The 23428-nt window shown below is 39.2% G+C and overlaps 1 protein-coding gene and 1 long non-coding RNA gene across 3 annotated transcripts in view; one reads left to right on the forward strand and one right to left on the reverse strand.

Annotated features, from left to right (window-relative positions):
* plxna2 (plexin A2) overlaps positions 1-23428 on the reverse strand; it is a 246623-nt gene that overhangs the window by 206624 nt on the left and 16571 nt on the right. Inside the window, exon 2 of the mRNA XM_065285403.2 lies at positions 3519-4857. Within this exon, the coding sequence (XP_065141475.1) occupies positions 3519-4721 (1203 nt within the window). The 5' untranslated portion in view covers positions 4722-4857. The remainder of the gene's footprint in view (positions 1-3518; positions 4858-23428) is intronic.
* LOC135776036 (uncharacterized) lies at positions 18239-20785 on the forward strand. Of its 2 annotated transcripts, XR_010544017.1 has the most exons (5): positions 18239-18461; positions 19117-19183; positions 19297-19420; positions 20063-20235; positions 20401-20785. It is a non-coding gene; the product is annotated as an uncharacterized lncRNA (long non-coding RNA). The 2 variants fall into 2 exon arrangements; XR_012335642.1 differs by lacking the exon at positions 18239-18461 and having other exon boundaries at positions 19037-19420.

The raw sequence follows: 23428 nt of genomic DNA on the forward strand, positions 1-23428 counted from the left end.
CTAATTATGAAATTAGGGCATAAAAGTTTGATTTAAGTCATTAAATTATCTTATTTGGCCAATACTAAAGATATCAAGGTTATATTTTTCACAAAATGTCATTTTTGTGTAGAAAACTGTAAATCATAAATATTTTGATCCACAGTTTTTCCCTCCACAGATGCACGTCGGCAAACTAGGGAATGAACTTGCGCTCCCTGGGCGGTTCAGCGCAAAAAAGGAGGCGTGTTCCGGCGCAAACCATCCCTGATGCTATTTTGCAGTTTCAAAAAACAATTGCGCCACTGACCAGAAAAAACTAGTCTAAAATCAGTGGCGCGTTGCGCGTTGTTCATTATGCTATTATAAGAGCGCATGCTTGACCATAATGTATGCGTGCACAACGCACATACACTTTGCTTATCTAATCTACACAGATGCAACAGTTATTTTTGCAAATCATACATTGTTACAATAAAAAATATTAATACATTAGATAAGGGAAATCATTGTGGTGAGCATTGTGGTGATAGTTTTTATTTATTTTGTGTGGCTGCTTTAAAAAATTCTCATGCAAATAACGATTAAAATATTTTCATACGTTTGTTGTGTGGCTGTATTACGTGTATTTTATGTAAATACTAATTAAAATGTTTTCATAAGAAACCTTAATGTATGTGAACTTGATTTGTAAGTGTACTTTGGGGTTGGACTGCTTGCGTTTCTTGGCTTTCAGCGGTGAGGGTGGACGCAGCGATGTCCTCTGCTGGTGTCAGGTCCTGTGTAGAGGCAGATCCACCTCCCGTTACACGGCGTGCGCGATTTATGCTGGCAAGCTTGGGATTCCCCCGTCTCCTGACATAATTGTAGCGCTTGCGGGGAAACATCCTGGGAATGCCAGCTGATGAGATTGTGGCTATTTCATCCCACGCCAGTTTAACTTACGCTGATTTGGGCGGGTTTCTCCCATCCTCATACAAAACAACTTCTCTGTCTTTGACTGCTCTTACAAGAACGTCTAACTATAATAATAGCAACCCGCCATGGAACTTGCGCACTTGCGTTTAAAGGGAATTTTGGATGACGTTCTGATTGATTTATTTGACGTTACGCCCAAACCACACCTATGAATAATGAACCTACTTCAGACCAACCCCTTATTGATTTGCGCCTGGCGCAAGAGTTATACTTCTCCCGCCGGGAAGATAGCAACAGCGCCAAGGATCCGCCCACAACGTCACTTGCGCTTTGCGCTTCGCACTTGCGTTTTAGATCGTTAAAATAGGGCCCCATATCTTTTTCCCCGCTATTGACGAATTATCTCGTCAATTAAGACGAAATGCTTCCCTGCCCATGGCGCTTCCCTGACGAGTTTTTACGGCAATCTATAATTCCGCTATTATCCACTAAGGGGCGCTCTTACCCAACTTATATAAAACTCAAGTATCAACTAATCTAACGACAGAAAACTGTGTATGTTTTGATCATCGTTCTGAATCTGATCTCTAACAAAAGTCCTGCAATTATAGACAAAATGTTGTATTTTTTATGAAACCTACCCATATTTACTGTAAGAGGTTATTAAAAAAGAACAAATAAAGATAGGATGAAACGTTTGAAAGCAAAGGATCTGTTCTTTCATTTGATATATTGTATGTTTATATATTTATAAAATAAAATTTTCCTGGAAGGCATTTTGTGAAACTTGACATGAATAGGAAATCTATTGATTACTTGAATTTTCTTTATAGTGCATGATGAGATATTTCACTCCTGCTCAGCACTGAAACCAATTTCCCATAACTGCTGTTTCATGTTATGTTTCATGTAGGCTTTGGCTCCATACACAAATCTGGAAAAGGGTCATCCCTTAATCAATAGTTTTCTCTTTAGATCACCGGTCCTACTCGTACCGCGAAAGGCTTGATCGGGCAGCGTGATGAAACGTAACAGCATCTGAATTAGTGAACAGCATCAAAGGCTGGATGAGCAGGTCGGCCAGGCAGAGAGACACTTGCAGCTGAGCTATGTGATAAATCTTTCATTTAACCTTCTTGCCTTGTGTCTTCTCTTTCTTCTCTTTCTCTTTCAAAAGCAGAAGAAACTGGACCGACTTGAGGTAAGAACTGCACAGAAATTTCTTTGAGGCAGACGAATAAAAATAGCATGCAGGAAATTAAACAAAAACATCACTGTCAGGCATTATTTTTATGTAAAATGAGCCTGAATAGCATAACGAAAAAATTTCCTTGTTAAAATATTTTCATACTCCTACCGATTTTTTAAACGGGATATAAAAGCTCGGTGGCAGCAAGAGGGCTGTGAATTCTCTAAAACTTCCCGCTGTTACCTTTGATTTGTGTAGGCTCATAGACTTCGGTATGTTAATCGTTAAAGACCTGCATAACACTATAGATTTATTGAAAGATATTGACCGAGGAGGTTTTTACACTGCGTATATCATTGTGGGTTTCCTGACAAATTCCTTCAAGAGGAGAAGCAGGAGGGAAGCTTTGTTTTTAATGAGGCTTAGAAAAACACGGAGGAGGGCTGGTTGACATCATAAGCCATTGACAGCCTCTGGGGGTCATAGTGAGGATCCTCAAGGGCCCCTAATGGGGCCAGAGTGGAGTCTGCTACTATACGGACCACCCTGCTCAGACACTCAATAATGTTTTTCTCGGGGTGACAATCACCCCTGACATCATGCTAATAGTGAGTTTACTGAAGCTAATAAAGCATGCCCTGGAGGAAACCACGTACTGGTGATTTGTCATTAATACTCATGGTTCATGTACATGGATGTAAAAAAAGAGGCAACTGCATTCATATTTTATATATCAATGCTCCAAGGCAGTGCCAGTCAATGCGCACACTTGCAAATAAACACACACTGAGAATTATTAGCATTTCTAATTCAATCTGTTTATATGCGCAGATAAAAAAAGTCTCTGAAACATCTGATCCCCTGGGACTGAGAATAAAAAACGAAGATAACTGAAAATATGCTAAAATAACTTTATATGCTATCTGACTTACAGTAGATGGCATGTCAGGTTTACCTTCTGTCTGTCTATATCTCTTATTTACATCAACTTTAACATGGTCAGCTAGTCTATCAGTACTAAACAATTAACCATGTAGACTGATATTCAATCCTATAGGTTACGGGGTCAATAGGTTTGCTTGAATAGTATTCTGTTACAAAGTAAAGAGTGAATGATGGACACTTTAAAGCAACCAGCAGCTACATAAACATGCTGATCCTATCTTCATTCAAGGGAAAACACAAAATAAGTAACTATCCCCCATGACTGTTATGATCTACGGAGGTTTTCTTGTGAGAAAAAACAGGCAAGAATATGAAGTACGAGAATAGAATTTAAAAGCATCGAAAGGCTCAGAAAAAAAACATGCAGAGCTGTTACAGTAATACAATTTTAAACACCCTCGAAGATCATTGTTTTAGATTTTGGAGCTAGTGCATGCACAATGTGTTATATATATTTATATATTAGTAATAAAAAAAGATTTCTCACCGCTTTAGTACAAGGTACGTCTTTACCCAACAGCCAGTTAAGCTCCAGGTTTCCCTCTCCCTGATAGCAGGACTGCATGCGTTCTTTGATATGAGCATTGATGTCCCGAATGGAAAAGACGCAGAGGGCCGAGTCGTCGGGTGGGTGGTGATACTGCTTCTGACCTTTGGAAAAGATAGCGAAGAGCACATCATCCTGAGCGCTAATGTTGAGGGATGCAGCGAGCACTCGTCCGGGTTTGCCCAGGTAAGCCGCCTGTAACAAACGGTACTCCACCCGGTTCCGGATACAGCCGATCGGCAGAGACACATAGGAGTGGAATTTGTGGTCGTCTTTGCAAAGTCGCACGATACGGGAGGTGTAAAACAGGTCGTTCGAAGGGCCACTGGAAGACATGCTGTTCTCGGGGGTTTCTGGCTGCACGGTCAGAAAGTAGACAAAGTTGCCGCTGGCAAAGCCGTAGATGTAGTAGATATCGAAATGAGAGACCAACGCCAGGGTGTCTGAAGGGATCTTGATGAGTGACGACACAAAGTCAGTGTGGAGCTCGTAGTCCAGCATGGCAGAGGACTCTGGGTCACGAGGAAGCTTACGGCTGGATATGGTTGGAAAGTAGTCTTGTTTGCCGTCTACTGCTGTGCCAATGAACAGAGTCCCGTCCTTGCCTTGGGAGGGCACGAGGACCCCATACATGGTGCCGGTCTGGTTGACGCTAGAGAGGTAGTGCTCTTTTTTATGAGATGGTTCCACTAGGATAAAGAGGTCATCCAACCGTAGAAGTTTGCAAACACCTTGGTAAAGGCTTCCACAAGCGAGCAGCCTGTTCTGAGAGTAGTCGATAAGTAAGAGTTTGTTGATGTTGTTGGTGGAAACCAGAGGTTCGTTGCACGGCTGAACGATAAGCGGAGGGTAGCAGGCCTTGTTGTCATCTTCTGGGCCGGTACCATGGGATACTAGTAGCGTTAGGTTGCCTGATAACTTATAGACACGGTTGACAGCGCCTATATAGATTGCTCCTGTAGTCTTGTGAACTGTCAAGTGATTGAAAGCCCATTCCCGTCGCTCAGGGTGAAAAGTTGTGAAGGTCTGTTCACAGCACACTATTGGTAAGGCTAAGACTAAAAACCAGCTTGTAAAGGACCATGTAAAGCCCCGTGCAGGGCTTTGGTCCAAAGTCCTCTGCGAAGCCTGCCGTCCCCCCATTGTCTGAGGGACCCGCAAGGTGAGAGAGAGGAGAAAACGAAGAGTGTAATACAATATCAGACGGCACAACCTTCCTTCTTGTGGTCTTTAAATTTGGCTCTGTGGTCCAATGCCTCACCAGGGTCTTCACATGTTTCTGTAAAACAAAAGAGAAAGTGATTAGGGAATCATTCGGGGTCAGAGTATCTAAATAAATCAAAGAAGGCAAACAAGGAAACAGACAATGGAAATTGCCCCTCATTGACCAAACGGAGGGCCTCAGCCACCACATGAGGAAAGTTTCAACTAGCTCGGTGTTAAATTAGGAAGGGGTGGCTACTCTTAAAGACAATGGCAGGAAAGGTTTATCTGCACATTCCAAAGAAGTTGTTGGGTAGATTACACAATGCAGGAAGTTGAAGCACATTGTGACAACGGAAATTAGCATGACCCGAGTCACGCCGCTTCTCTGAGACAGCAGTTTCTAAGATCGGCATTCTGTCAAAGGTCTCCAGAGCAAAGCACGTTTCGTCAATGCCAAAATCGAGAAAGGAAACAATGACACCTTTTGTGATTCATTCTGACTAATCATTCTAAAATTACTCCTTTGTAGCTGCCGAGCAACTTTTCATCCCTCAAAAACATCCCTGTTACATTTTTTAATAATGCACTTACGCCAAATAAAGTAAGCTTATGAACAGACACTGCCCTCTCATTTCTCCTTCCCAATGTATTTGTCATTTCAAATGGCGCATCAAGAAAAATGCAATTTACGTAATAGCAAATTGCAAAGGGTGGTCTCCCACATACAATAAATCAAAAGGGGGGGTTCCCTTTCATCTAAATTTATCCCAAGGAGTTAATTATCCAATCCACTGCACGAAGAAGGCCTGGATCTTATTACTACTACAAAGTGTGAACAAATTGGGTGCTGGTTCCATGCACCCTGACTTTACTATCTGCGCTGTTTAACAGGATCTCAATTCATTAATTATGCTTTCCAATTCTCTTCGTCTGTTTTTCTCTTCTCCTTTTTGTCTTTTCCTTTGACACCATTAAGTCCTGGAGGGATTAATCATTGGCACTAGAGCAATCATCCCTAAACGAATAAGGCAGCCACTAGAGATACACAATCTACAGTGTCTGACCACGTTTGCCATATTTCCGCTTCTATTTTTCCTGTTTGATTTGCATGCATTATCAGTGCTAGGTGGCACGGGAGGCTAACAAGCACAGACAATGCCTACGTATCAGAGAATCACATATGATTAAGCAAAGCAGTCCAACAATAGCAATTAGATCCAACACGAAGGTACGTTTAAGTGAACAGGGCTTTGCCAGTGTGCAAGATCGTGTCAGAATATAGAAGCTATTGTTCGTCGCTTTGTGATTTGCATGTAGAGGCTAAAGGGAACAAAGTGATCAAAGGTATAAGGTGTGAGCGGAATTACAAACAGCACTTTGGTACATTTAAATAAAAGTCTGATATCCAGGATGAAAGAACAATAGCTGAAAATTATACTGACGAGAAATAGCAGCATTTAGTACAGGCCTCTTGAAATGTTTGTTGTTGCTATTTATGATCACATGAACCTGTGTTTTATCATTGCAACATACTTATTTTCCTGTTTTTTGTATTTACCAAGAACCTCATAAAACAAAATATGGGTCATTCCGTGAATGCAGGGTTTACTCCGGGTACTCTAGTAACTTCAAGTGCTTATCCCCCTCATAGGGGATGGTCTATACCAGTGGTCTCCAACATGGTTTTATCCATTGTAGTAGCCCTTGCACACAAAAAGTGTGGAGACCCCTGGTCTATAGTATACACTGTCAGAATGGTTATTAGTACCAAATGTATACATATCTGTACCTAAAGGGTACATATTCGCACCTTTTTAAAGGGTACTACCAGCTTGGGACCAGTTTTCCGACAGTGTACTGTAGTGTGGCATGGCAGTAAACTAGGTTATGCCCTTCACACTGCTCTTTTGTGTTAGTTCGCACATGCTAGAGGTGCAAGGCACGTTCTCTGAAGGTGTCATCAAGCATCTGCTGAGCCAGCAACTTCCTGCAGCGTTCTGGCTCCGAGGCTTTACCTTCTCCCTCTGCAACCCTCCGTTGGCCTTATTTTTATAGAGTTTTAGTCGCTTAACCGGCCCATATCCTCACCCCCCTACCCCTGCTCCAATTCTCCCTCCTTTTCTTTTCACCTTCCCCACTGACTGCTGGCTCGGCACGAGCGCTTCTCCCTTTTCATGTCGTAGCGACAGCTGCACTGAAGAGGGGTCCGAATGCTGTAAATAACGACCGTTTGGAGTTTTGCAGCGGTGCTGTCAGGAACAGAAGCAGAAAGGGCTTTGTTTATAACGCTTTGTCTTTTTTTCTTTTCTGCGACGGTTGACAGGACTCTCGTTATTATGCGCACCGGCCGCAGAATTCAAAAGATGAGACTGATTCGCCTCTTAGTTTCCTTTCATTGTTTGAAGTCAGGCTTTTACACTCGGCTCTCGGAAGAGATTACCATGTCAATGTTTGCACCTGTGAATCACGGGTCCGTCACACCACAGCCTATAGCGATAATGGTGCAATTTATGCAGGTTTGTCCGAAAGGGAATCTGTATTGTAGAAACAACGTTTTGGCAAGAGCTGTGGCAGTGAATCATACAGTGCACCAATGGAACATTAACAGTTGCTTCATTTGCATAACCATTACGACCCCACAACCACAAGCGACCGAGCTTTCAGAGCAACGCTCCATCCTGTTTGTGTGTCTGGTTTGATTTAGGGCCGAGTTTAACATATGCGACAGTGAAAGCCACATAAAAAAGATGGTCACTATGAGTTTTGCAAGACGTTCCTTGATCAACATTCCTGGAAACGAAAAACCTTTTTTCGAATTCCAACTTGAAGTCAGACACTAAAAGGGTCATGGGATTGAACCCATACTGATAAGAAATGAATAAATTGTAATGCAATGGAAAGCATTTGCTAAATGCAAACATGTACTATAAATCTGAAAAAATGACAGTCCTAAACCCCAGCCATGGGTCATTTTGTCCTGGTACTAAAATCTATGATGTTGATACAGAAACATGTCCGACAAATTTCTGTCCCACACAAAAAAAGTACAAACATTTAAGAATAACTATCATTTAAATCTTCGAAACCATCACTAGTGTTCCGCTCTGGCACCAAGCAGCATTTTAGTTCCATCTGACTGGGCATCAGCACATGCTTGCACCAATTGTCATTTTATCATGTGAAAATCCATCCCTGGGTTTTAATCCTCTCATTACATTTACATTAAAGTGACCTCAGGGATACAATACTGTTCAGATGGGATCCAAATTTAGCACCTCTAATCTCTCCCTAACCATGGCAAATTCAAAGCTATGCTTCTAAAAGATTCTTCAGCTAAACGTGCACAGAGCCGCAGTGGTATCTTTTACACTGCGGTATCCAAATGGATAAAACTTTAAAAAAGGGGGTCGCAGAATTTGCTAGCGTGTTATGTGTGAATGCACAGCATGGCACTGGATATCCGGCACTACCCATACGAAAAAGATAAGATCTTTTTAATATTTAAGCTGTTTCTCCAGACTAAATGAAGAGCATATGGGAACTATTCCTTAAAGGGACCCAAAATTCTAATTCTCATCATCTACTCACACTCATGTTCTTGGAAACCTGTATCAGTTTTTCCTACAATAGAAGTCAAAGGGTACCGTCAACTATGTGGTGACCCTCATTTATCAAAATAGCCTATTTTGCATTCAGCACAACAGTGAAACTCATACAGGTTGGATGAGTAAATGATGACAGAATTTAACTCCCCCTTTAAGTGTCCTCAGATATTTCTCCTGAGAAAAAGACCTTGAAAACGCAAATGTGTAGAAAGATAGAACAGGAAAACCACTACATTCCAGTCAGTGGTGAAGCTGTGTTATTACCGTACAGGAAAACTGATGTTTTCCTTAATGAACAGTAAGGCAAAACAAACCACATGTTAGCGCTAACTGCTCCCTCTGAAAAAAACAGTGTCCTACAGCACCGACTAACTATGTGTGGTTAGCTTATCTATCGGCTATGTGCTGCTAGCATTAGTGTTGGGCGATATGATAATTTTGTGGGGCGGGGCAGTAGTTTACTTATTTATTTATTTTTAAATTTTTGACTCATGTATGACAAGTCACTTGATTGGTAGACAAAAAAGAAGCAATAGCAACACTGTCAAGACCACAACCTTCTTAAAAATTATGCCATTAATCCGAGCGCGTCATTAAAGCCCAGGTGCTCTAACATTTCCTACATGCCAGGGAGTGGGAACAACACACTTGCTGGTTTTAACCCTCCGCACGCTTACAACCTCTTTAGTGCAAGGAAATGTTTGAGCTGCACGTATTACAAGCTCAGGTGCTAGAAGAAGTCCATGCCGCACGCATTCGGTCCGAGCAAGAGTCCAAGACGTGCGCATTAAGTCCAGGTGCGTGCGAGAAGGAATCCATGCGTGTTACAAACTCTCTCTTAATGTGAAACTGTGAGGATAATAACAATAACCATCGCTAACTATCGTCATGAAAGCTCGCTATTGGCGACATGTTGGATGCTCGTCGATACACGATCCTATCGTCTATCGGCACAACCCTAGCTAGCATCATCCAGGGATGATCTGGCCAGTCAATGTTGTTGTCAATAGTTGCGTTTCCATTACCCTTCAAATTGCGCAAACTGACATTGCGAATTAAAAATACGACCAATGGAAACGTGTGAAAAATCGTATAAATAATAACGAATTTTGGAAATGCCGTCATTAATGGAAATCCCGTCATTAATGGAAATGCCGTCATTTCGCAATCGTTTTCGTCGACATTTAGAAAATAACGCTTAAGTTTTGCGCAAATCTGTAATGGAAACGCAGCTAATCACTCTTAATGACATAAAGTATATTGAATAAAGTATATTGCATAAAGTATAGTGATATTGAATGCTTAGAAGTTGCTTTTTACTAGCTCATTTATGTATTTACATATTATCTTTTGTCTCATATGTTTTAGTTTTAAACATATTTATGCATTTTATAGACACTTTCATTCTATGCGGCTTGCAGTCAATACTGTATATGTAATCCCAGGGTTCAAACCCATGACCTTTCCGGTGCTACTGCAATGCTCTACCGCCAACACAAAACTGAGAAGATATAAAGAAGATATAAAAATAGACATAAATTAACCCGTTATTCTTATCTTAGTGGGCTGGAAGACTCTACCCATTCAATGATAATATCAGGGTTTGCTCTCTGTATAGACAGTGCCTGACTCATGGACTTAGAAGGGGTGGCATTTGGTGGCACGTTCTGCTCTGGTACCCAAACACACACACACCCGGCATGTGTGCCTTGACATCCCTCTTTCTATAAGCTACTTAACAATACAGGCAAAGTTGTTTGATCTTTTAAATTCATATTTACAGCTATTGTACTGGCGCAGATAAAGAACCTAAATCGCAATCCCGTTATGGTGGAAAATCCTATTAATTGTTGTGAAATGAAAAAATGACACTTTGGAATTTCATGCTCGGGATTAATCCGTCATTCCCAAATAACGACTAATCTTCGAGCATGTAATCTAAATGGTTAAATAAATGCTAATAGACATACCGGCGAGGAGGAAAGTTAATTTGGGAGACGATAATTGAGCAGAACGTTGTTTTCTGTTTTGACTGCTTGATTGTCATTTGAGGTTAAAAAAAAACTATGAATTTAAAATGAACTATCGCTTGGCAGCAAAAGCCATATCTCCGCTGCCATTTTTTTTGCAAGGTAAAAATAGAAAGTTTAATTTTCCTTGAGGGAAGAAGCACTATGTGGGAGTGCGTCTAAAAAAACGATTAGTAGGAGAGGTTAGTCCATTAGTCTTTATTTCTTTTCTGACATTCTCTAGCGGCGATAATGAGAGGCTTTGTGAGAGCAGGGTGTCGTGGCAGTGTAGTGATATTTATAATTTCTTTTGTCTCTGCGGGAGCTTCGACTGCGTCGGTAATGGCTGCCTGTCTCTGTGCCAGCTCCCAGTGTTGAGCACATCCATTCCACACAGTATGAAGTACAGACGGATTACAAACTCCCCGACCACATGGCTTCCTTTTCTTCTTTTATCTTATAAACTTTTGAATGAGATATTTCATCAATATGTATTAACTTTAAAGCTTCACCTCTGATACAACTTTCCTTTTCAGATGACATCACCAAGCCTTTCCTTTTTTGACTCCTCCCCTTCCGCCACATATGAAGACCTTTCTAGCAATAAATCAATTCCCAGAAGAACTTTGTTGTCATAAAATATCCTGTTTTACACAAACATACATTATATAGGGCTGTAAGATATATAAAAATGATTGTAATATCGTAAATGTGCATGATGTGTGATAAAAGTTATGCATAGTCAGAGATTTACAGCGATGCAGACTGGTGAGACAAAGAGAGTGATGCCTTCTTTGCTCAGAAACAATGTGAAATATGTATGTTGTTATATAATTTTTAGTTTTTAAATATATTTAATAATATTCAAATTGATTTATCGCATGTCAGGGTTTCCAGCTGAAAATTTGTTAGTTAAGGTGGTAGGGTTGGACGGGGCGTATGCGTAATGATGAAAATGAAAATATTTTTATTAAAAACACTCAAATAAAACTTAATTTTGAAGAAACTATGACAGAAAATGAACACATACTAGATTATTTATAAATTAAATGTTTTTAACAGATACCTCTAACGGGAATAGCTGAGTGATGAAGTGAAACTAAAGGGTTAATAAACACAAACTGAAGCAGATGTTGTAGAACGCCTGGCGAACGATGATAGATAGTGCGAAAATTTTAAAAACTTATATTTTTTTGACGACCTAGTTAAGGCGGAAGGGTTTCCCAGCTTAGGCGGGCCGCCCGAACTACAGTACAAAGTGCTGCGGGAAACCCGTTTAGAAATCTATGACACATCAGATTTTTCTTCAATACCATGCAGCACAAAAACGAATCCTTGACTACTAACTCCAGCGTTAAACTTTTCGGTTTCTCGCCATTATCTTAGTCTGTCTCTCAACAGGACACTGAATGACACAGACTGACTAAAGCATATTAAAGACGAGTAAATCCCTTACACATTGTAATTTCCCACAGTAAAAGCCATGTCAACATGACATCAGAATTAGCAGAGGGCGTTCTTATCCTCATATACAAACAAGGGGGTGCGGATATAATCTCTGCCTTTCCTCTGCAGCCCGCTGCGACAACGCTACATTCTCGACGTTACAGCTCTGTGAAAATAAACTCCCTTTTATAAACTCCCGACATAGTCCCATGACTCCACTGAAGAAGGATTATAATATTATTGTTATTCTAATGCATTTTCTTCTCCCACCCACAGTTACCACCTTCTCGGATAACAGACACCGAAAGGCATACGCAAACGCTCGGGAGGTCGTTCGAAATCACATGGTGCTTTACACACACTCGAGTCTTGGCCCCACACCTATTACCACGACCGACAATCTGCTTAAAGACACACACGCAGGAAGCACTTCTCATCAGAGCTGTCTGTCAAGCTTAGCACAGGTTTCTATTAAGACTGATTTGCATAAATCTGAATTGTAAAGGTTGGCAGTGGGAGACGGGAGCCCTCGGAAAAGCACGAGACACCAACGGAAAATGTCACCAGAGGCCACAGGATTCAGATCTACCACCCGTAGTTCTGCGGCTATGAATTTAATGAAGCACTTTGATTGACGCGACACGCGTTTATCAATCAGAAAGTGCGGTGTGTGCAAATTATCCACAAGTTTTGAAAGTCAACATTACGGCACAGAGATGAAAGAGCCAAGCTGTTAACGGGTAAAATCTGCTGCCGTCTGTTTAGCATTTGCGGTTGAGCGCTGACGTATCCTCATTGCTGTCCGAAAGAAACAACGAAAACATTGAAATTGTGATTAAGCTTTCCTTACATGATCAAAAAAAAGGTCAAAAAATTGTCCAAAGCTGTCACTGGGGCAATACGCTTTAAAGCATTGGTCTCCAACATGGCGCCTGTGGAAACCCGCATGGAGTCTGTGAGTTGCCCGGCAGAGCACATTCTATTAATAGCCTAAATTTATATTATATACTGTATTTTTATATTAGCTTGGATTATTTTATGCATGTTAACAATAATAAAACATACCAACAAGTAAAATAAGCTACTACTTCTGAGCTACTAATATGAACTCTTTAGGGTAAAAGTCGCATGTTTTAAAAAGATACCGCCGCTGTGTTTTCGTGTCACGTTTTGTTATCAGCTTGGGTTGCTTGAAACCCGACTGAGGTGGTACTAAAAAAAGTATCGGGTACTACATACTGCACCCAGTGGAAAAGCCCCCAAAAGAAAGCTGACCTGACCTGACCCAAACCAAACCGGGGCGTACAATGCAATTGAAAAGCATAATTGAAAAACAATGCTCTAGAAACAGCTAATCCTGGTTGTAAGCTTAAACTTAAAACAAGCTGTAAAGTTATTCCTTAAATCTAATTGGTTGATTAAAAAATGTTGTCCCAGGGTCAACATAATGTTGCCCTGAGGACAATAACCACTTGGTGAAATCAGGAGAGCCCCTGTGCTCATCTAGCACCAATGTTTCAGGGTCCAAGTTCCTTGTGTTAGGGCACAAGGAAGTACTAGATGGCCACCAAGTAAGAACTGGAGAGATTTGTCGGGTGCTGGATTACTCAAACAGCAGCGCTCCCAGCTGTGAGAAGCGACTGTTAAGCTGTTTTTAGGCCCACATCCTAACACCCCAGACTGGGGTCAGTGTAAAACCATAAGCTTGCACAGGACTCTGCCAAATCTAAGCTGCAGATTTAGCCGCCAATGAACTTCATCACTGCTGTACTCCACAACCAATCAAATCGCTGCAAACAGAAACAATTTTTTTTTTTTACCAAAATTACCCGAAATGAATCAACTGCTATCAAAGCTAAATTGTAAACACATACACTTTTCATAAACACATTAATGTAACACTTTGTATAGTATATACAAATATTACTTTAAACTCCATGCGGAGTAAAAGTTGGTTTGTGTAGATTTTCTTTGCTTTGGATTGTGCGTGTGTGTGCGTGTGTGTAGCTGGCATGGAGAGGCGGACGTGCGAAGCTCTGGCACCCAAGAGAGAGGGAGAGGCAGCAGAAGCCCATCTATTCATTACTCCAACTGGGCAACAACCCGTTACAACAGCAGTCACAACTCCAAAAACTGGCACCCACACACAGACTATTATCTGAGGCAGATTTACACAGCCTGGCACGAAGAACGAGATGAGCGAGAGAGGAAGCGATTTAAAAAAAGAAGAGATAACCGGATAGATGTCAGGAGAAAAGAGCAAGTGCATTGTTTGTGAATTGGCTGAATGCGAACGCGCTCCCCTCGTAACGTTATGAAGGCGACAAAAGAGAATAACAATACAATCTGTTGCCCTTAAATCCAATGCATTACATAAGAGATTCAGGGAAATGAAAGGGCACAGTAATGTCAGAATAATCCTCCTCCACTGTTTCAAATAAAACCTCAGCAACTGTATGCAGAGCCATTCAGCGCTTCATCCCGATACTCCACACACAGCGGGAGGAACAGCCAGGACTCACACACACACACACATCTCATATGAACAGCAATAAGGCCGTTGTGTACTTTTTGAAAGGTGTACTTTTTCTGCCAGTGTAGAAAAAGATTAGATTTTAGATATAGATACTACTATACAACAATTGCAATGATAGACGTTTATCCATTCATAAAATTAATAAAGTTAAAGGTGTATACATTGGTACTAATATGTCCTCTTTAAGTGCCAAGGTGTACTTTTTGAAAGGGGTAACGTCCCAGTGACAGCTTCCTGTAAGGACAATTTATTTTTTACAACCGTCTGTGTCTCTATCAACATTGCTTTATTCATTATCCTCTAATCAATAAGATGCCAATACAATTCATTCAGGCCTGTTATGCAATAGACCATCATTTAAGGCCGGTAGAAAAGAGGACCACAGTGTCCACGTTTAATCTGGGGCAGTAGAGCTAAAGTATTCTCTCATAATCCATTTCATAATACTTCTACAGTAAATGAATCGGTGCCACAATAGCAGACAGCTTTATAAATATCATTCGGTAATAGTACAGACTGATGCAAACCTCCAAACCACTAAAATACACGTACGGTCATTAACCAAAAAACTTTATGGTACACACTGTGCCAGATCTGTAGGAGTAGATGTATTTTACACCATCATTGATGTGAAGATTATGAATAAATCATTTAAATGCTGCTGAAATAACTGCTTTGGTGTCATAAATCTGTCTGTTAATTATAGTGTTATGGGCTGTTACTGTGCGTTGCTTTGCATGCTGAGGCATGGTATGTTAGGAAGCCACATTGAGATGCTTTGCTGTCTACACAGGGAATGACAACTGTATGCAATGTCACGGCAGTCTATACCAGCTGGATCATCCGTCACGCCTATCCTAGCCGTACAGGACATTGACTCTGTTGAGCATATACTGTCACTGAACAATATTCATTAATACACCAGGCTATAGGAGGCAAGCTCTCTCTCTCTCTCTCCACAGGCCTTTAGGCCTTACACTGTCTGTCAGTATTTGACCATCTATCCTGCCACACCCAGACAATACCGGTGTGATTGATGGAAAGCGCAGGCATAGTCATACAGCACCTATGTCCCATGAAAGTCCCTTCGTACCCTGGCTTGGTATATCAGGGATGCATCTGAAATGCGAAATTATATATTACGTAAATTAAATGAAGCATGCATTTGGACAACTGGATTTCTTGCTTTGTTTTTCACATTACCGTAATGTTAAATGTAAATGTAAGCTTTTCATAAATGCTATTAACTCTAATGGGGCGTACACACCAAACGCGATGATAAGCCTACATACAAAGTCAATTATATACAACTCGTGCGGGGCGATACGAATGATGTGAATTACACAGCGCGAATGCCGTGAGAACACGTGTTATTCACCAAAAACGCGTCTTGAAAATATTCAACTCAAGCGAAAAATTTGCATGACACCAAGTTAAATCCCACAAGTAATCTAAAGCGAGGAATACTGCAAAAAAAGACTTTCTTACTTAGTATTTTTGTCTTGTTTCAGTAAAAATATCTAAAAATTCTTAAAGCAACACCAAAGAGTTTTTTTTTACCCTAAAATAACGTTTCCAAAGAAGTTTCAGTCGTTCATTCACTCGAAACAGGGTGAACGGCACTTTCACATTTGCTTTGCAGCCCTCTATTGTGCCAAAACCGCACTAAAGAAGTCTCCAACCGTCGGGTCGCGGTCCTGTAGTTCAAATGAAAACTACAAAAACTTGCTTTACGGCAGACCTACAATCCAATCAGAGCCAGCTTTGCTGCAGTAGGCTAAATTATTTACGACAGTGGTAATGGACAATTCAGCTTCCAACCTGTAGGGAGAGCAAAGAGCAAAAACTCTTTAGTATTGCTTTACATTAAGATGTATTTTCTTGATAAACAAAATGACCTAGGAAAATAAGTCTAATTTTTAGACAAAAAATATTAAAAAACTGCCAATGCAGTAAGAAATTTTTTCTTGAATTAAGTGTTTTAAGATATTTTTTCTTGTTTTAAGCACTAATTCACTTAAAGTTTATATTTTTTATCTAAAAACTACACTTTTTTACTAGGTCATTTTGCTCATTAAGAAAAAACATCTTAATTTAATAATTTTTACATATTTTTACTGAAAAAGACAAAAAAACTAAGAACGAACGTCATTTTTTGCCCTCTATGCTTTCGGTGTGTACGCAGCAATAGAAAATGACCTTTTTAGAATAATGTACATATAAAATACAAAAACACGGTAATGGGAATTTTGAAGAAATGTATGTTTAATCATCATGGAAACAAAGTAAAAAAACTAAAATCTGGTCGTAAAATATGCTTCATTTACACTCTAAAAATGCTAGGTTATTTTCAACGTTGCGGCAAAAAAGAACAAACTCAACCCCCTAGGTTGTTATTTAACCTATGCTAGGTTGTTTTAACCCATAATGCTGGGTTCTTTTATCACCAGTTGGGTCAGATATAAACATATTCTGGGTTAATTTGACCCAATAGCCGAGTTTATCCCTTTTTAACCCAACAGCGGGTGAAAATAACCCAGATTTTATTAGTGTACTTTAAGCAAAATATAATTTATAAATGTAAGATTGAAAGGCTTTAGCAGAAAGTGGACGCTGGACGAATAGCTTCTTCCTTCACCATCTCACTCACTTTGTCTTGATAGACACAAAATAAGCGTTAAATGCATTGCAGACTCTATTTCTCCTGCTTTAGGTTTACTATCCACCAAACTGCGACAGCTTAAAATCTTATTTAGCACATACAGGGACCATTTTTTCAGTCTATTACATTAGACAAGGCCTGAGTCTTCCTGAAGTATTGCTTTCTTGTTGTCTTTCTCTGCCGTTCATAGTTTCCAACAACAAAGGCCATAATTTTATCAACGGTAATAAAAACCGATCGATGTGAGTTGGCGGCTTGTTACTCAACCTGATATCCTTCAATATAGAGGTAATAATGAATAAAAGTGTCTGAATTAGCTACAGGGAAGGAAGCACTGAGAGCATCATTGCGGTCTTTATAGACCCTCCTTCATGAGAGTAAACTGTGATGCCCAGCCTGACAGATCAGAATAAATTCAATGAGACTGTCCTTCAACCTATGCCAGGCTGAACTTCACATGCTTTTGAATAAACGAAAGCAATTCGTGTATTGGTTAAGAATTAAATGGCAATGGAAGTGGGTCAAAAACCATCAGACTGGAAGTAAAAGGCAGAGAGGTGATTTAGATACACTTCAGGTGATATATGGATTATACTCACTACATATAATGGCTATTGTTATCTTTTTATAGAAACTAGGCTTTGAAACATCACTTAAAAACCTAATGATATTGATGTCATTAAAGGAATAGTCTACCCTTTTGCCATATTAAACTATGTTATTACCTCAACCTAGACGAATTAATACATACCTATCTTTTTCAATGCGTCCACTGTACAGCGCGTTGTGAATGTGTTAGCATTTAGCCTAGCCCCATTCATTCCTATGGTACCAAAAAAAAGTTTTATTTTGTGGCACCATACTTACTGGTATAACTCCTCATGTAACAGTCTTTAAATAGGGAACACGCGGAAGTGTTTGGTGGCTTCCCTGTTTGGTACCATAGGAATGAATGGGTCTAGGCTTAATGCTACACTGTAAACAATTGCTGTAAATTAACAGCCAATTTTCAACAGTAAAATACTGTTTTCATGTTAAACAGTTTAGTACTGTAGTTAGCAATGCATTGTGGGCTGATTAAATTGGAGCAACAAGACAGAGGCCCTCAACAGTAAGTTGATGTTTTAAATTACAGGACAATACAGTATTTTCTCGAAAATGCGTGTTGACAGGGGAATTTGGAGCACGGTCAGAAGCTAAGAAATGTTAGTCTTATAAATTGAAGCTAGCCTATTACTTTTGGTCAATTTTCTTTAAAAAATACAGATATAATTTGCCATTAACTCCTGGATGGAATTTCGGGAACCATTATTTGGATAGGAGATTTTCCAGAAGAGGACGTACAATTTAGATGACGTGCTGCACATCGTCAAGTGTTCTTCATCAAATTGATCGGGTCTTGCATCTACAAATGAAACGGTAATTCAAATCTTATTCATATTGCCAAGAATGCTTGATATCAACTGATAGAAGCTTATCTCGCTAGGGATTTAAACGTGTCATCTAACAGTGAGGCTTAGATTTGAATAGCCATAACAATATTACTTTTACTTCTGAATTTGAGAAACAACACTTATTAAAGAATTTATTTCAACCAAACCATAGAATTATATGAACATCGACTAACCGAGATGGTTTTGTTGAGTTTTATTTTGTTTGTGTTGACTTTAATGAAAAGTGTTTTACAAACAGTTAACAAGAAAATAAAGCTAATTGTAGCTCGGTTTAAGTTGAACTTTGCATTTTTCTTTTTAAACGCCAAATTGGTGTAAAATATTGTCTTTCTGGACTCTTTGTGAATGCAATGTGTGTACTAATTTGTGGGAGTACTACTACATATGTAAAAAGAGAGGTGTAAATTATTTTGTGGTTTAAAGGATGCTGCATGTAAATTGTTACCCTTTAAATTTTGGATGTCAAATATATTTAGAAGTTTGATTGTAGGTACTTCAGAAGCCTACCTCGTTTACCTCTTGGTTACATTCCACCGAGTGTTTACTAATTATTGTCCTTTTTATAAATTTTCTTCTTAAAAATCTTATTATGGTAAGGATAATGTATTTGTTCCCTTCAGGTGTCTGCCACTGCAGTTGATGTTGAGACAACTCTCAGTCTTCCTGCAAGTCCTCGCCTGATACCTGGTAATATACATTTAATTTAGATTCATTGATAGAAGCATTGTATATCTTATCGGCCATTCATCTTGAGTTTACAAATGTTTAAACAAAGTAACAAGTATTTCCATGTTGTTAAGTTTTAAGGGCATCACACCAACATTTGCAATTGGACTTGCTGCTATGTTTGCAACCTACTACATTTTCAGCCTTCAGTATCAAGATGAGACAGCCTGCCCTGTGGAATTCAAAATTAATGTGTTTGTATGTTATGGATAAAATGGAATTATCCCTTTACATTTCAAGCCTCAACACCTACACACACACACACACACACACACACACACACACACACACACACACACACACACACACACACACACACACACACACACACACACACACACACACACACACACGAACGCACACACGCACACATTCTGGTTTCCATGTTTTGTGGGGACATTCCATAGACGTAATGCATTTTATACTGTACAAACTGTATATTCTATTCCCCTTACCTACCCCATTCCCTAACCCCAACCATCACAGAAACCATTCTGCTACTTTACATTTTCAATAAACATCATTCTGTTTGATTTATAAGCTTGTTTCCTCATGGGGACATCAAAATGTCCCCACAAGGTCACAAAAACACTGCTATTCCTATCTTTGTGGGGACAATTGGTCCCCACAACGTGATAATTACCAGGCACACACACACACACACACACACACACACACACACACACACACACACACACACACACACACACACACACACACACACACACACACACACACACACAGGGTATAGACTTTTTTATAACTCCATTTGATGTCATTAAATCCACTCAATTTGTGCAACGAAGAAGACAAAAAACAATTAATTGCTTTTGATTTCAGGCGCTTCATTGATATAAATCCAGAGAGAGGGACAAATGCCAAAATCATCAAGCAAGGTTGTCTCTAACAAGAAAGGTGTGATGGTCCAGAAGTCGTCTTCTGCAGTCAAATACACATGTGGCCATGCTACTGAAGAATCTCCTTGACTTTTTAATGGAACTTCATATAGATCTGTGAGTATATACGGTAATCTTTTTCTTATTGTTTTGACAGTCTGGCATTGCCACAATTTGCCACAATAGTACTGGTATTTTTTACTTCATAAGCATTAGCTTATACTTTACACTCGTGATTGTTTAGTTTATTTATGAGTATAATTGTTTTTTGTTCTTTGACAGTGGCAGCACTGGAATAATGCTGCAGAGAGGAACAGCGGCTATCAAAGTGATGATCGTCTCTTCATCCACAAGAACTAAGATGTAAAAACACAAACCTACCTCACAGGACAATTTTAAGAGGTAACCTGCAAGTCTAGCTTGCAGTGGCACAGGTGCCTACCCTACGGTTTCATCCTAAATGTTTTTATGCATGTTATTGATACATCCTGACAAAATGTTCTACTGTACTATAATCGTTTCAAAATGGCCTTAGGTATGTTTTCAAACTTATGTCTTAAATAAAAAAGTAAACTATAGGTTATGCCCTTCACATTTGGTAAGGATTAGGGGCAGTCTCTGACGAGCAATTTAAGAATGTTAAGTTTATTGCCATAGTCTAAAGCAGGAGTGGGTAACCCTGGGTCCTGGAGGGCCACTGTCCACCAGAGTTTAGTTCCAACCCTAATCAAACACACCGGAATTTAATTTCCAAGTGATCCTGAAGATTCTAATTGGATTTTTCAGGTGTGTTTAATTAGGGTTGGAACAAAACTCTGCAGGACAGTGGCCCTCCAGGACCAGGGTTCCCCACCCCTGGTCTAAAGCAAGACACTACTGTTTCTGTTTACTTCTAGAAAGCTCTTTTCAGCATTGTCCAACTGGATTTATTTTCTTTACTTTTTTTGTAGTCATGTTGACATAGACATTGCTCTTTGAAATAAAGGTGTTTGATTTGAAAGTTTTTGTTGCTTATTTTGCATAATATTCACAATAATGCATATCTTAAGCAACTGTCTTTAGCCCTGGGAATTCATTGGCAAGTTCATTGGGAGACAGATATTTTAAATATCAATGAAGAATTTTTAGAAACTGCTAAATTGATGTTATTTCTAATACAGTAAAAAATGCTGCATATTTCTGTGATTATTTGGAAATTACAATAATATTGTTTAGGTTGTTCCTTTAACCTAAACAATATTATTTTAGTTTCCAAATAAATCACAGAAATATGCATTTATTTTTTTACTGTATTAGACGGTGAAATCATTTAAGAGTGTGACTACAGAAGTATTCTGTATTTCTGGTTTACAGACTACTACCGTAAAGTAATTTTACGTATGAATACTGTAAAAATAACGGTATACTGCTGGCGTCTCTGCTGCCAGCTCTTTACTGTTAATTATATAAATACAGAAAAATACAGTTTTTCTAATTTACAGACTACTACCGTAAAGTCATTTTACGTATAAATACCGTAAAAATAACAGTATACTGCTGGCGTCTCTGCTGCCAGCTCTTTACTGTTATTTTACAGGGAAATTTTTTACAGTGTAACACATTCATGACCCGCTGTACAGCGCACGCATTGAAAAAAGATAGATATGTATTTATTTGTCTAAGTTGAGGTAATAACATAGTTTAATATGGAAAAAGGGTAGACTATTCCTTTAACATATAACCACATTTATATATCAACACCTATTCCTTATCAAGCACTTAAATAGAGGACTGTTTCTTAATAAAAAAACTGGTTAGTCAATCATAAAAATCTGATTAAATGTTATGATTGGGTGCCCAGTGCTTCTATCAATCTAGAAAATGTAAAAAAGAACAAACCAGTAACTTAGTTTCGGTAAACCATTCTTTACAAGCGTGTGAAAAAAAAAATGTTGTACCCCTTGTGATGTCAGAAGGGGATCTTATTATAATAATACAGCAGGCGTAGTGATATTACGCAGCAGCCGAAAATAGTCCCCTGCTATTGAAAGTAACCAAGGGGACTATTTTCGGGCAGTGCGTATCGCTATGCCTGCTGCAGCCATGGTACAGCAGCAAAGTCCTTGATTATTACGCCAGAATGAGAGTATAGTTCCTAGCCATATCTGCCAGAAAATCGCAAATTTTAATTTTCCGTCGGTCTTAGTACACGATGTAACTACAGAAAAGTCAAGTTTTAAATAGGAAAAATATTAAAACTATTTGGTTATTTTTAAGCACAATGCTTATGGTCTAATCAGATTCAATGGATTATGCTAAGCTATGCTAAAAGTGCTAGCGCCAGACCCAGAGATCAGCTGAATAGATTCCAAAACAGTAAGAATCAAATGTTTAACTCTAGGGGAGCTAGAAAATGAGCATATTTTCAAAAAAAAGTGGAATGTCCCTTTAACTTTTCAGCTCCATAATTTTAACGTTTTAAACAATTGTCTCATATGTTTTTATTTTTTCCCAAGCTATTTTAGGAAAAACTTCTAATACTTAAATGAAACACAACTGAGATGTTTTCTCTAGGATGTTTTCTGATAAAAAGAGATGACTCATTCCAATGAGAGGCTTGAGAGATACGTTCACAATAACCTCGTTGGTAAAACCAAAAGTAAAATGTCCAAAGACCAAAAGTCAGGTAAAACTTTTAATATATGAGCTAATGAGGTGAAGAGTCATTTAGTCCATCTTCCGGTCTTAGAAAAACGGAAAGGTCAGTAATATTTTAAGCGTGTAGAACTTAGTGCCAACTTATTCATCCTGAACCCTGTCAGACAAGGTGTCCAGCCAGTTTAAATGCTGAATCACTCAGACTGTTATGAGTTTAACACCCACAGGAAGAAGCGTGAAGTGGAAAATAATGAAGCCTTCATCCTGCTGCCCAAACCCCTCGCAAGCTTGGCATCATGTGACCCAAAATCCTGACAAGGTCACTTCCTTTCAGATAAACAGCAAGATCTATGTAAATAAATTATATAGCTTTATGATGAATTGGAAGTGGTATATGCACACTGAATCTGATGCAACAACAAAATAATAATAATGTAAGATTTTATTAAATGTATGCCTGCATGTCAGCATTTTCAGCTTGCTTACTGAGAAAACCAGCGAGAAGAAATCTTTTTAGTCAAACAATAATGACATTAAATAGAGAACACATGTTTTTGCTCAAATATCATGTTTCTGCTAAGAAAAAGACCCTAAAATTACAAATGGAGATCACAACAGTGCCACAAACTGTGCTAAAATTTACCATGATGTCAAAGTAAAAAAAAAAAGATTA

The sequence above is a fragment of the Paramisgurnus dabryanus genome, chromosome 21 (assembly GCF_030506205.2).
Source record: "Paramisgurnus dabryanus chromosome 21, PD_genome_1.1, whole genome shotgun sequence".
NCBI classification, from domain to species: Eukaryota; Metazoa; Chordata; class Actinopteri; order Cypriniformes; family Cobitidae; genus Paramisgurnus; species Paramisgurnus dabryanus.